Here is a 14,531-nt window from a genome sequence, read left to right as displayed (position 1 = left end):
ATATTTGTTCTAACTGCATAAATGGACAATGGGCAAGATTAATTACTCAATGCAGAGAGAGAGAGAGAGAGAGAGAGAGAGAGAGAGAGAGAGAGAGAGAGAGAGAGAGAGAGGCTGTAGTACTCAAGTGGGTGTCACTATACAGCATCAGTTCAGTGGTGAAGACTGCGAAGTTCATTTTGCAGGAACATAAAAGGAATTTGTCAACAAGTCCTCGAATTTGTATAAAAATGGGTTGTCTGGAGTTCCTCAAAGACTTTTTCCTGGGTTTCTGGGACTATGAGACTCCGAAAGTAATGGTGGTGAAGGACAGAAAACTAGGAGTTATCTACAGAGCTGTGCAGTTCCTGGTCATCACATATTTCATTTGGTAAGATGAAATTTGTATTTTTGTACTGAAAACTTGCTTTACATCAATCACAAAACTGATACTTTTAATTGGTGATAATTATGTTTTATATATATATATATATGTGTGTGTCTCTGTGCTAGACAAACGGAGAACATTGAAATGCAAAACTTGAGTCATTTCACGGTCTCTGGGTGATTAATTATATAAATCCAAAGAAAAATATATTTTGCATATAAAAAGAACTCAAGGAGTATTTTTTTTTTGTTATCTTTTTGTTTGTTTTGGAGTACAGCTGCAAAGAAGAAGACAAAATATATGCAGAAGTAATACAATAAAAATGTCAATAGAAACAAATCAGTGATATAGAGATTTATGTATAGATGAAACGTCAAATCTAATTAAAACAATTTCAGTGTCAACTTTAGCCATATCTGATCTGAAATCCCCCCCCCCCCCATGTTTGTTCTAATGCTCTTTTTATTTCTAGGCTATACAGAATTTCCTCCATTACACATGAAGGTATGTTTTGTTTTTCAAGATAATATGTCATGTTTTATTTGTGCAGGCATGTATTTATCAGTCAGAAAGCATATCAGGAGACGGAGACGCGTCCAGAGAGCTCGGTGTACACTGAGATGAGAGGTGTAGCCATGCTGGGAGACAGCGTTCAGGACACAACAGAATACGTCAGACCATCCGAGGTGAATAAACTGCATTATTTTACTCCAAAAAAAGTTACCAGGGCAGACCAAATATCCTTTGTCACTTCAGATACTGTAAAGTGATCAAATCAAATTTTCCCTGCTAGATCATAATATATAGTCTTGCCATGCATGGTCATTATTACTATTAATTGATTGAAAAATCATTTGAAACCTGATTTCTTTACATACAGGGTGGGGATGTCATCAGTACAATTCTTAGAAGAGAAGTGACGCACGATCAGACGCAGGGCACATGTGCAGAGGTGAGTGCAAAACACATACACAACTGCATAAAGTTTGTTTGGAAAGATTCGTCCGAGTCAAACAGCATTTTCTTCTTTGTTTTTTCAGCATTACAGTGTTGCCAATGCAAACTGCACAAAAGATTCTGACTGCACTCAAGGGGAAATAGATTTTGATGGTCATGGTGGGGTTTACTTTATAATAAATACATATATATATACATACAGTGGGGTCCAAAAGTCTGAAATCACTATAACATTCAGCAATTTTTCATTACAAAAAAAGGCATTTTTTACTCATTTCCTCCTCTAAAGTTACTTTTTGAAATCTAAAATTAACTTAATTGATTAATTAATTAAAAAAAAAAATTAATTGTGACCTCACTGTATAAATATAATTATCAAAATCACTTCATGAAATCCCAGAATACTTAATGACAAGTGAACTTGTTTTTGAACAGGTCAAAGAACAGGACGGTGTATCCCGTACTACAACTACACATTCATGACCTGTGAGATCAAAACCTGGTGTCCCATTGAGGAATATGCTGTTGTCAGGTATTGTGCTTTTATGAACCGATCTGTCAGAAACGAAAGAGAGAAATACATTAAAATGTCTTTCTTGTCCCCACAGAGAACCAGCTTTGGAGCAGGCCATTAATTTCACAGTGTTCATAAAAAATGCCATCCATTTCCCAAAGTTTAAAGTTCTGAGGTACATTGATGAGTTACTGCATATTTTATAAACCAGAGGATATGTCTAAGCAATGCCATCATGCGTTTTAATGTTTTGTGTGATCATAAAAAAGCATAAATGGTATCAGAAATCCCTGTTTACACTACTGTTCAAAAGTTTATTATTTTTGAAACAAGTCTCTTATGCTCACTAAGTCTTCATGTAATTGATCAAATATACAGTAATAATGTGAAATATTTTAATAATTGTTTTCTATTTGAATATATTTTCAAATGTAATTTATTTCTGTGATGCAAAGCATCATTACTCCAGTCTTCAGTGTCACATGATCCTTCAGAAATCAGTCTAATATGCTGATTTGCTGCTCAAGAAACATTTATTATTACCAGTGTTGAAAAGTTGTGCTGCTTAATACGTATGTAGAAACTGTGATCATTTTTTTTTGTTCCGGATTCTTCGGTAAATAGCATTTATTTGAAATATAAATCTTTTGTAATATTAAAAATGCCTGCCACTTTTGGCAAATGTAATGCATCCTTGCTGAGTTTATGCTCATGAAATTGCTTGTGGTTTAAACTATAGGGGCAACATCAAACCAAATAAGCCAAAGAAATTGTTACGGTGCCATTATCACCCAGAAACTAACCCGTATTGTCCGGTGTTCAGCCTGGGCTTCATCGCAGCGCAGGCCCGAGAGAAATTCAGCGAACTTTGCAGAACGGCATGTATACGGCAACAAATCAGCATTTTTTATTTCGTCTGAATTCAGTCATTTTTAACAGTGTTAATGTACATTTTGAATGTCATTTTATTTAGGGTGGAATAATTGGCGTGTTCATTAACTGGAAGTGTGATTTTGATGCGGATCCGTCCGCGTGCATTCCAACATATTCATTCAGAAGACTAGACATGAGAAAAGACCTGCCCAGCTCAGGATATTACTACAGGTACGAGCGCTCAATTAATCAATTGTAATTAAAATGATGATCAATTAGTTATTAATGTTTATTTAGAAACATATTAACTTCCAAACATTTCAGGTTTGCTAAATATCACCATAAGGATGGGGTGGAGTACAGGACGCTCATAAAAGCCTATGGGATTCGCCTGGATGTCATTGTTCATGGACATGTGAGACCATACAGGAAGTACATTAGTGACATGTTGACTGCACACATATGCCTCATATTGAATTTCTATATTTCTTTTCAGGCGGGAAGATTCAGTCTGATTCCAACCATCATCAACACAGTAACGGCCATGACATCAGTAGGAATTGTACGTTTTTGCTGAATGCATATTAAAAACGGTTATTTTGGGTTAAAGTGTGAGATAATGATGTCTTAATGACACTGATGGCAGACATAAACACTCCACAAATTGTATTATGGGAATGATTCTCAGGTTTCTCTCACAGTGCTTGATCTGGAGTAACCCTGTTGGAAAGAGGCATTTACGGACATACAGCTTCCTAATGCTTAATCTTGATATGTGTAAATGTTGTCTCTTTTTCTGTCATATCTATAGTGCTCTATCATCTGTGACTGGATCATGCTGACGTTTATCGATAAGAATGAAGTCTTCAGTGAAAAGAAGTTTGATGATGTAAGTCAAAAGGATGGAGAAGATTACACTGGAAAAAATGTTGTAAATAAAACATTATGGGAGTACGTTTTACAACAAAATACTATTTCAGTTTTTTACCTTTAAAATTTTACTTTCATTGCAATTGTAAAATCTGCTATCAATTTCTGAGAAGTCCTACACCGAAAAAAAATAAAAGAGTGGTGTAGAATTTTCAGTCATAAATTGCTAGTAAACTTCTCAAATAAATGAGTCTGATTATAAAAAGTCTGAATTGTGAGATATAATCGTACTTGTAAAATGTACTCCAATAATTTTGAAACTTTAAAAAATTTTTTTTTTAGTGTATATATTGTTAGAATGGTTTAATATGACTCTTGAGGGTCATTCATTGAGAGATATTAGAAAGATTTAGCAGTTTAATTTTTTTCTTTTTCAAACATGGCAGTCAATAAATGACAAAATTTTTATTTTCTAGTTCTCAAACAGATTAATAAAAAAGCTTCTACTTCTTTAACCAGGTCTCCAAGAAACCCCGTCAGCCAATCACAACAGACCTCACGCTTACAAGCTATGGCTCCACCCACTCGGACCTCTCAGATGGCGTGCCATTATAAAACAACCTGCCATCACAGAAAACACTCCACTGACGGCATGCTGCCAAATATACAGCACAGTAGGGTATTTTTACATAAAGTACAGGATATTTTCCTGTCGTAGGAACAGTAAGTGTAGAAAAAGGCACAAAATGTTATATCTGAATCTAGAAAAGCTTCAAAAACACGCAAAACCAAGTACCTGTTAAGCTTTGCTTCAATAAATGTTAAACAATGATCACCAATTGATATGCTTAGTGTTTAATTCAACTACGTAACGGGCTAGCATGTATCCTCCCAACTTTGAACATTCATGTTGTAATATTTTCCTCCTGTAAAATGTGACATTTCCATGAAAAAGAATCTTCAGTAAGAAAAACAAGAATTGAATATTCCGTTTCATATAAATGTGGTACACAAAGAAGCATTTGTTAATATTTTGAACAAATCCCACAAAATAAGCATGATGAATTTTGATTTCATATCAACTTTAAAGTGTGACAATTAATCTGGTTATTAAAAAAGTACTAAAATATCAATTCTTTTCAAATGATAATCTGTTTTCTGGGAACCTTCTTCCATCAGAAGTCATCTTGAGTAAGGAAAGAGGAGACGGTTTCTCCGAAGAGCAGCACTCGCTCTGCTAACCTGATAACAACTCCTCCTATGATATTGGTTACAGTAATGAAATTTAGGGGAAGAGGAACTGTGTCTGCCCAGCTCTACTCTAAATGTGATTAATAGAAACGTATCGATTTATGCAGCTCACACTTTTGAGGATTATGGCTCTGTCTTTTAAGTAATGATCAAGGGTACATATAAAACCTCATCTCCCCAGACAGGAAAAGAGACTGAAACCAGATGCTGAAGAAAATGGACAGACAATGAACTTAGCAGTAGGACTATATAGCCGTTTGTCTACAGCACAACATACTCTTATATCCATTCCTCACAAGACTTCCATTGGTTTATTTAAAAAAAAAATAAAAATAAAAACTGTAGAGGAGCACTAATTATAATTTCTGACATTTTACACATAGTTGTGTTGACAGTATTTGCCAAAGCACAATTTTTTTTTTTTTATTTACAACCAAATGATCACCACCAAGGCTGCATTTGATTATACGGTCCAATTTTAATATACTTTAAAATGTGATCTATTCCTGTGATGCAAAGCTGAATTTTCAGCATCATTACTCCAGTGTCAATAAAAAAAAATTAATTGCATTTAACCACATTTTGTACAATAAGTCTAAAACAAAAATAATATTAGGTCTAAATAATAATTAAATAGTTTGACCTTCTGAGATTGAAACACATTTTCAATATCGAGCTCCTACTTTGACCATTTGCTGGGGGAGAAAAAAAAAAAAGAAAGAAATCTTCTTAAGCGTTTCAGACCCTTTTTCTGAAGAAAACGCCCTTTGCTCTTCTGGGAGAAAGAAACATTTCAGTAAAAGTGGTGAGCACAGCAATGCCAATTCACAACAATGGTTGGATTCAAATTGCACATTGCACAGCATGTCATGCATCTCAATGATGTCCAGGTCTTTGCCTCAGAGATAAGAAATCAAATTATAATGTGGTAATGTAGAGTGGACAGGAGCCAGGCAGTGATGTGGACGTCTCATTAAGTTAAACTGGGTAGTTGCTGGCTATTGCACCATCCAATATGTGGTTACAAAAATATAAAAGCCATATTCTTTACAAAATTAAACTCATAACCGTCAAAAAGAAGCAATATCCAAATGGACCATTACTAAAGAGACATATTAGTTGCATGCCACTATGAACAAGAGTGATACCCCAAATCGGCAAATATCATTGCAGATTCAATTAGTTAACCATTAATGACCAAAATCATAATTTGCATTCGATTACTCAGAAAGTAATGATTGAATATCATTGCAAAAGTTAATTCTTCATATACAAAAATATTTATTAAAGTTCCAGTACCAAAATTGTTCCACGGTTATAATGTACACACATTTCATATGAATTCAGATCTGTACAAATGGATCAAACACACATTGTTTGGCACAAATGATGGAGTGTATAAGGTAAAAAAGCACCTATGCGTTCATACTAAGGACCCAGTCAATGGTCTCTAGCAGGAAGTTCATGTTATAGTGGGCAGCAATGTTCCGGAACACTTCCACCTGCTCAGTGAAGCTCTGTAAACATGCAAACAAGTGGAAATGAGCAAATATGAGACATTAGATGACTAAATGAACATTTATAGGTGGTCCATTAGCTGTAAAACAAACATTAAGTATTCAAAAGTTTGGAGTCGGTAAGATTTTTAAAAAAATATTTTTGAAACGAGTCTCTTATGCTCAGTTTGTCAAAATGTAGCATTACATCACTTGCTCACCAGTGGATCCTCTGCAGTGAATGGGTGCCGTCAGAATGAGAGTCCAAACAGCTGATAAAAACATCACAATAATCCACACGACTACAGTCCATCAATTAATGTCTTGTGAAGCAAAAAGCTGCATGGTTATAAGAAAACAAATCCATCAAGACATTTTAACTTTAAACCGTTGCTTCTGGACAAAATACAAGTCCATAGGGGTGTAACGGTACACAAACATCACAGTTCGGAAGGTAACTCAGTTTTTACGTCACGGTTCGGTATGGAGGGGAGGAAAAATATATAAATAAAATTGCTTTTTTTTTAATTATTATTAAACAATGGTTTACTGAACAAATTTCTCTCTCTTTAAATAAATTAAATTACTATTACAATTTTCTTAAGGCTAAATCGGGAGCCCTTTTACATTACTGTAAGGTTACAATTAACAACAGAGCCCAAACATAAATTTAATTGCCATTTATTTTTAAATAAAATAATCAACACAAAAAAAGTCTGCAAACATGTAAATTATTCATAATGCATTTTTTAAATTATACAATTTATAGGCCTATTGCCTGTTGAAATATTAATTTACACAGTGGCTGTGATTTTTTTAAACATGCATTAATAAATAAAGACATAACTAACAGCTAAAGTAAAATATGAGTATAAAGTCCAATATTTTGTGAAATGCTCTTCATTTCTCTGGTGAGCTAACGAGCTGTGGACCCGAGGTAAATGAAATGCTATGTGTTTTACTGACGTCTTTCCGCAGTTAAAACACTGATAAAGTGATTACATGAGGCATGAGATGTTCATTTATGTTTATTTCGCATTAAAACAAGTAGTACATAGGGATGATCGCGTTCACTGAGGCGTATATACGATCTTTCACCACATCAAAGAGTGCCAAAATGGCATTTGTTGTTTGAACTTCCTGAACAAATTTACTTAATTTGAAAGATGAGACTTTGTTTTCTCACAAGAAAATTCACAGACATATTTGTTTAGTACTGTTTTCACTTGTAAACGGTGCTTAATTTGTGTGCATTTCTTTCCTGATTTAGACAAGACAACTTTTTCACTCGAATAAAGCAATATGAATATATTTCTTGTATCTTAGTTGGAAGCAACAGTTTGAAGTTAAAAACATTTTGGATTTGTTTCTCACAAACATGCAGCTTTTCGCTTCACAAGACATTCAATTGATGGACTGGAGTCATGTGGATTACTTGTGGATTATTTTGTTGTGTTTTTATCAGCTGTTTGGACTCTCATTCTGACGGCACCCATTCACTGGCATAGGATCCATTGGGGAGTAAGTCGTGTAATGCTAAATTAGTATTTTTTGTGAACTATTCCTTTAATACATCCTTTCTGAATTTCTTTCAAAATAAATAAATCTTTTAAACAGTAGTAATATTAATAATAATGTGGAAGTAATAGCATTTTAGTTTAGCATAAATACCTTTGTGGTGAAGGTGAGGTTGAAATCTCCAGCACAGCTGCAGTACATCGGCATGTTTGCTTCCTTCACTCCTTTGCATTTGGAGCATTCCTGTGATGGGATAAAGTGCCATTTACATAAGTGAAAGTCAATGGATGTGCATATACATTACATTGGGACATTTAACACTCAAACATTGTACTTCTCCAAAGCCTCTAAAACCCTCTGAAAGCATCAGAAAAATGGTAAATAATGCTGTTTATGTCCCCCACCAGGTCTTGTAGTGTGTAACTCATGAGCTTCTTCTGGAGCGCCTCCACCAGGGCCATTTCTATGGACTCTGTGTCGTACTGGGCTTGACAGTTAGAGCAGAACCACTGAGGAAGAACTGAACCATCCTACATAGGTAAAAAGGAAAGAAGAGCGAAGTGAGAATATTATAGCCTTTTTTGGCTAGTTTAATCACATGAAAAAGGTCTGAACATGGGAAAACACCAAGTAGTATTAGCTTAATGACTTTCAAAAAACCTCTGGAATACATTAAGCAAATGTAAACATGAATGAGTAGCAAATCATTAACCGCACATTCAAATAAGAGATAAACTGTAACAAGAGTCCTGTTGTTACCTGGGAAACTGCAGGGTCTTTGCAGAGGTCAAGGTCACGACAGAAGTTACAGTGGTGGCAGATGACCTCTGGCAGGACGTAGGACTTGCAGGGGTCATGGAACTGGGCGTCCTCTGAAAATTCTCCAACATCCACCAATCGCAAAAGATCTCGCTTCAGTTTGTTCACCTGATTGACAATGTTGGCATCCAGAGAAAGCACCTGAAGGGATGTTACAAACAGAAACAACATCAGACAGGTGTGAGGTCTTCATAAAACCTACTCTGCCGTTCAAAAAGTTTGTGGTTGGCAAGATTTTTGAAAGAATTCTCTTATGCTCTCCAATTTTATCTGATCAAAAACAGTAATATTTATAACTGTGATGCAAATCTATATCTTCAGCAACAGAATCATTGCTGAAAACACTTAATATTTTTGTGGAAAATGACACTGTTTTTTAAGGATTTTTTGATAAAAAGGAAGTTCAAACAAACATTACTTATTTAAAATAGAATCTTTTGTAAACGTTTTTACTGTCACTCATGTATTGTTACATCTTTAGGGGTTTAAAACACAAAGCTGCAGTATAACTACACAGAAGCAGGAGGTGCACGTTGATACCTGGCAGACGTATTTAATAAACTCCAGAGCTGGGTTGTTGAGGGGCAGGTGAGAACCAGGAAGAACAGGAAACATCTCAGATGGGAGCGTAACGCTCCGAGTGCTTGACACTTTCTTCTGAATCTTCTGAGTGATGGTAAAGAAGTTCTGTGTGAGTTCACTTGACACATACTCCTGAGAGAATGTAATCAAACCTACAACAGCACAAAGACAAGAAAAATAAAAACACTTGGTTTGATATGCAAAAAATATCTTTATAAAACATTTAGATTTTGATTTAAATACGGTGAACATTTAGAAATAAATAAATGGACATATTTTAATATTTCAACTTTGAAAATATCAGCTCTCTGATTTGTTTTTGAAAATATGTCATTAAAATATTTTTATCAAATAACAGTCCAAATAAATTCATCAGGATTAATTGAATGGAAAGTGTATTAGAGAATACAGTTATAAATAACCCACTACAAAAGCACTCAATGTTTTGGAAAAGACAAGGCTGAATTGCTTTATGTCTTACCAGGAAGTGCACTGACATCCCCAGTTGGCTGCTGGGATGCTTGGGTCGCTCCTCGTCTCTTAATGGGAGTAGCACCAGGGGCGTTTCTCCGAAGCTCTTGTTTCATGCTGTGATAGACAGCTGCAATGTAGGCTGCAAAAAAAACAACCAATTATAATAAAATAATGAGAAATTATAATAAAATTGGCTGCATAAAAAAAATCTAATTGTACTTCATGAAAAAAAATTATAAAAATTGTCATTATGATTTAAAATATATTTTAAAATTCCAGGTTTGAGTTTATTGTGTGCCAGGTTTGTAAGGTTGGACAATTTAGCCAAACTTGTATATCAAATTGACTATAACATCATAACTTTTATCATTATTACTACTTCTAAATAAAATTACTAAATAAAAACAAAAATAAGAAGCATTACTATAATATTCAATTGTAAAATGAAGTTTTTTTCATTACACATTTGGGAAGATGATGCATGTTGCGTTTCCAAATGCAGTGAGAGGAATTCTGAAGGGTCAAACAAATAAAACCTGTAACGTTACCTGAAATGATCATGAGAAAGTATTTCTGACAGGATGCTGTCTGAGGAAGGTACTGCATGATGTTCCAGTTACTTTCAATCAAGTCTTCTACATCATCCTCCCCATCCTGTTCTTCGTCCTCCCCTTGGTTTTCTTCATCTTCATCCTCATCTTCACTTCCATCCTCCTCCTCTCCATCCTTCTTTTTCTTCTTTTCATTTCCATGCTTGAATGGATAAAAATGTGTTGAAACAACTTGAATAGTTAATTTTTTTTACACATAAAAATTCTTAACTTGTAAAGAGGAACAAGTGGTTTCTAGGCCCTGAGCTTTACCTCTCCATACAGAAGGCTAGAGGGCAGCTTTCCCTTCACTCCTCCATAGTTAGCTGGATCCATCCACAGCAGAAACTCCCAACAGCGTGAGAATGTGATGGACAGAGAGTGGAAGATCTCCTTTGAATGGATACTAATGCCGAGACACAAGACAGGAAGACAAACAATAAACTGAAAATTTATACAAATAATCAAATACCTGGACTTCAGACTTTCCCATTGAATAAGAAACCTGTTAGTGATGTACTCCACGTATGCAATGGCGTCATCAATGCGCCGTTTCTTGGTACAGAGGATGAGACGGTTGAAGTTTCCATAGATCACAGATGATCCCAGGCGCTTAAACTCTGCCACAAGTCTGACGTGTTTAGAATAAAAGGTGTGAACAATACAAGCAGTCATTCTGTAGCTCAAACAGCACTGCGTGGTTCTATCAACACCAAAGTCATGGGTTTAACTGATAATGTATACTTTGAAAGTGGCTTTGGGCAAAAGCATCTGCCGTGTTAAATCAAATGCAGTTAAGATGAAAACTAAAAAGCTATTTAAAGAGAAAGCTCTGAAACTGCAAATAAACAAATAGAGCCACTTTCTTTAAGCCCAAAAAGCTAATTAAATTTGATAAAAACTTGGTCTGGGAGCTGTACTCACTGCAGGAAGATCTTCTTCATCATGTTGAGTAGTGTGCGGTGCAGGGCCGGGTCGTGCAGCAGAGAACTGGGTGATCGCAACCACCGGTAAAAATGCATCACCTGGTTATCAGCGTAGACGTTATGATACTGCGTGATCTCTCGGACCCAACCAACAACCATACTCTTCAGAATCCTGCACGAGGACAGAAAATAGTGATAACTCTTTTGTACACCCAGAGTTTTTGAAGAAAAACAAGACGGATTACATTTGTTGGCCTTACTCATTTCTACATGCATACCTGAATGTGTTGGAGCAGAGCGCCGTCTCATCATAGCTGGCCACTGCGTTTGTCCCCTGATTCCCTGACATCATTTCCTCCAGAGATGCATGCTGAATGACATCAAAGCTGACGCCAATGCTGGCCCCGCCTTCCATGTCGTTAACGTGTTGGGACTGTAGAATGGTGTTCACCGCCAAACTCTGAATATCCAACTCCACACAAACTGGAAAAAAGCCAAAGTACTTTACATAAATATAAAAAAAAATTAAAAAAAAGCGAAACTTTTTTTTTTTTTTTTACTGATATTCACTTTTGAGGCCATTTGATGGGTCTCTAAATAAAAGCAAATAGCAACAATACTCAATACTGGAGACTTAATATCATGCGAGTGTACATTAATCTTTAAACATTTTTTAGTCAAATTACTACTCATTTCTTAAAAAAACACACTTAGTAATGCACTTTTAAATCAAATGCAGTTACAATAAAAAGTTCTAAAACGGCAGATAAACTAACAGGGCAACTTTCTTTAACCTCAAATATCAAGTTGAAATATAAAAACATGGTAGTCTCTAAGCAGTCCTCGCAGCAAGAGTACAGCTCACAGGATAAATTAACTTAAAAGTTTTGTTCAGCGAATTACTTAAATCTCAAGTGAGAAACGTAGCTTATAAATAAATACATTTGTGACCACTTGTATCACACAAATCTTCATAATTATAATGGCATAAAAAAAGTGATTATCAGAGTTAATTTGTTTAACTAAAACCATTCAAAATTTTACTTTACATAAAATAAATGTTTACTGAAATCATTACTAAAAAAATTAAATCCACTTTTTTCAGATCGCTACAGGGAAACATTTATCATTTTCATTTATTTCAAATGATGCACTAAAATGACAAACAAACACTAATAATAAAAAATAAATTATTAAGCAAAATAATTAAAACTTTAAACAAAATGAAAACTGGAAAATAAAATAAAAACTAATTCAAACTACTAATAAGAATTATTATGGCAATGAATACCATGAAACTAAAACAACACTCATGGTGGTTTTTATATAATATTTATAATGCGTATTATGCTTGCTATCGATGTAGCCTAATGCTAGTAAAGTTATTATTAGGTCCCATTTCACAAATCAGTAATAAAACAACAACAACAACAACCAACAACCTACACTGCCATCATCTGCTACAAATACAATATTTGTGCTCTGTCTTTGCTTTCTGTTCTCTTAGTCAGCGTGTCTGATCTGGACTGAATTTGCTTACCTGTTGAGTAGCAGCCATGGCTATTGATCTCCATGGAGCCTCTCTCATCACTCTCCATCACCAGTCTGCTGTCATCAGCCTCTTTCCCCCCGAGGTCTGGACGTGCTGTAGGTGACAGCCACAACAAGTGGTTGTGCTTTCTCAGATGACGTGCAAGAAATAGATCTGATCCAAATATAGAAATGTCCTGAGGCAGATTTCCCACAGGCAGGTGATAATACCTGCAGAGAGAAAGGACATTACGGTACATGAGTCTGAAGTCAGCTTCTCCTATGCTCTCTGATATTGATTTCTTTAGGTTTATAGGGGCCATTACATTACATTAAATTAATCTTATGAATCTTGAATATAATATATATACACAGGTTTGGATCTTGTTTTCCCTTCATAAAAAAAAACCTTCATTTAAAAACAGCATGTTGTGTTTACTTGTGTTATCTTTGATTAATATCTAAATTTGTTTGATGATCTGAAACATTAAAGTGTGACAAACATGCAAAAAAATCAGGAAGGGGGCCAACACTTTTTCACACCACTGTGTGTATATGTATGCATGCATGCATGCTAATATATATATATATATATATATATACACACACATACACATACACACACACACACACAGTATACCAAGCGAGAAAAATGTCACCTCAACAACAAAAACAAATCCAGACACTCATTTAAAACGGACTTCAGTGCAATTCTTTGAAGACAGTTTTCCATTCTAATTAAATACATCTTCATAGTCAAATCAAGATAAAACCTCTAGTATGACAGTGACAAAAGTGTGATGTACCTGGCCATATCAAAAGCCTGTGAGAGGCAGCTGTCCAGGTTCAGGTAGTGTTTTATCATGCGTCGAGCTCCGTGCCGCTGCCAGTCCAGTACATTGTAACTTATCTCATCAATAACATGAACCGGGACCACCGGGAACTCCTCCAGTACAGTCATGCCAGCCACCAGCCGCCGCAGCTCCCAGTTAGACTGAACAGCGATCAGAGTTGGACCACGCCGCTCCTCCTGCACACGTTCAGAAAAACAGCTGTTATTCATCTGCTTCACTGTGTCGTCAGCTGTATTGTGCTTTAAATGTTGAGGCCGTACCTTGTAGTTGAGGAGAATGCGCTGCAGTGCACGGTAGATGGCTTTGACGTCGTTTTCAGCGCGCACTTCAAACAGATGTTTCTCAGGTGGCAGCAGCTCCTCTGTGGTCTTCTCCAGGAGTGCTGTGCGCTCTGCTCCGTACAACGAACTCAGGTTCGGCATCTGATTACTACGGACCTATATTTTGGTGTAAATTTCAGAAGTGTCAATTGCATAATTTTTGCACTGTGTATTTTTCATATTGCTGCATGATTAAAATAAAATCTAAATAGTTCTAGAGCTATTATCAAATAAAGGCAGCAATCTAATTAAATACTTCGTGCTTTTACACGCAAGCTCATAATCTGGTGTTTTTGTTTTTTAAGAGCAGCTTGGTTCACAGTAAATGTTGCTCCACAATAACTAGAATCAGTTTGGGGTATTTACATTTGAGAATGCAACAAACACTAACCATCTTACCAAGATGTAATGAGCACCGCTTATAAACTGTCAACAAAAGAGAAGCTTTAAGCTCTATGGTCTAATTAAATGAGATGTAATTATTAGTTTTGTAAGTTTACAGCTTTACTGTAAAATATTTTTCTTAAACACTCACTTTTTTATTATACAGCGAAACTTATTTTGATTATTTATCATAATTATTTCATAGT

General features: G+C 35.4%; 2 protein-coding genes across 2 annotated transcripts in view; one reads left to right on the top strand and one right to left on the bottom strand.

Annotated features, from left to right (window-relative positions):
• The first annotated feature begins 139 nt into the window (after positions 1–139).
• On the top strand, positions 140–4,712 carry p2rx2 (purinergic receptor P2X, ligand-gated ion channel, 2). The gene is made up of 12 exons (XM_079416884.1): positions 140–370; positions 918–1,053; positions 1,248–1,319; positions 1,408–1,483; positions 1,760–1,856; positions 1,933–2,013; positions 2,578–2,716; positions 2,812–2,942; positions 3,036–3,126; positions 3,208–3,273; positions 3,523–3,600; positions 4,101–4,712. The coding sequence occupies exons 1-12, from the start codon at positions 231–233 to the stop codon at positions 4,194–4,196; spliced, it is 1,203 nt and encodes a 400-aa protein (XP_079273010.1). The 5' UTR covers positions 140–230; the 3' UTR covers positions 4,197–4,712.
• Positions 4,713–5,117: 405 nt separating this feature from the next.
• The window catches only part of LOC306869928 (DNA polymerase epsilon catalytic subunit A-like), a 28,272-nt gene continuing 18,858 nt past the window's right edge, over positions 5,118–14,531 (bottom strand). The window contains exons 36-49 of the mRNA XM_079416883.1: positions 13,882–14,058; positions 13,574–13,797; positions 12,778–12,998; positions 11,516–11,720; positions 11,236–11,409; positions 10,817–10,942; positions 10,585–10,717; positions 10,270–10,474; positions 9,729–9,860; positions 9,206–9,399; positions 8,606–8,806; positions 8,251–8,376; positions 8,000–8,089; positions 5,118–6,349 (exon numbers count right to left, since the gene is read on the bottom strand). Coding sequence (XP_079273009.1) covers positions 6,248–6,349; positions 8,000–8,089; positions 8,251–8,376; positions 8,606–8,806; positions 9,206–9,399; positions 9,729–9,860; positions 10,270–10,474; positions 10,585–10,717; positions 10,817–10,942; positions 11,236–11,409; positions 11,516–11,720; positions 12,778–12,998; positions 13,574–13,797; positions 13,882–14,058 — 2,310 coding nt within the window. The 3' untranslated portion in view covers positions 5,118–6,247. The remainder of the gene's footprint in view (positions 6,350–7,999; positions 8,090–8,250; positions 8,377–8,605; positions 8,807–9,205; positions 9,400–9,728; positions 9,861–10,269; positions 10,475–10,584; positions 10,718–10,816; positions 10,943–11,235; positions 11,410–11,515; positions 11,721–12,777; positions 12,999–13,573; positions 13,798–13,881; positions 14,059–14,531) is intronic.

Source organism: Barbus barbus, assembly GCF_936440315.1.
Source record: "Barbus barbus genome assembly, chromosome: 5".
Classification (NCBI taxonomy): domain Eukaryota; kingdom Metazoa; phylum Chordata; class Actinopteri; order Cypriniformes; family Cyprinidae; genus Barbus; species Barbus barbus.
This window is presented reverse-complemented; position numbering and strand designations above follow the sequence as displayed.

Bases quoted from the DNA above. Each gene is read 5' to 3' on its own strand.
- p2rx2 (XM_079416884.1), top strand. From the start codon at position 231: ATGGGTTGTCTGGAGTTCCTCAAAGACTTTTTCCTGGGTTTCTGGGAC. The intron at 2,014-2,577 runs GTACATTGATGA...TTTAAACTATAG, and splicing joins CCAAAGTTTAAAGTTCTGAG to GGGCAACATCAAACCAAATA. The intron at 2,943-3,035 runs GTACGAGCGCTC...CAAACATTTCAG, and splicing joins AGCTCAGGATATTACTACAG to GTTTGCTAAATATCACCATA.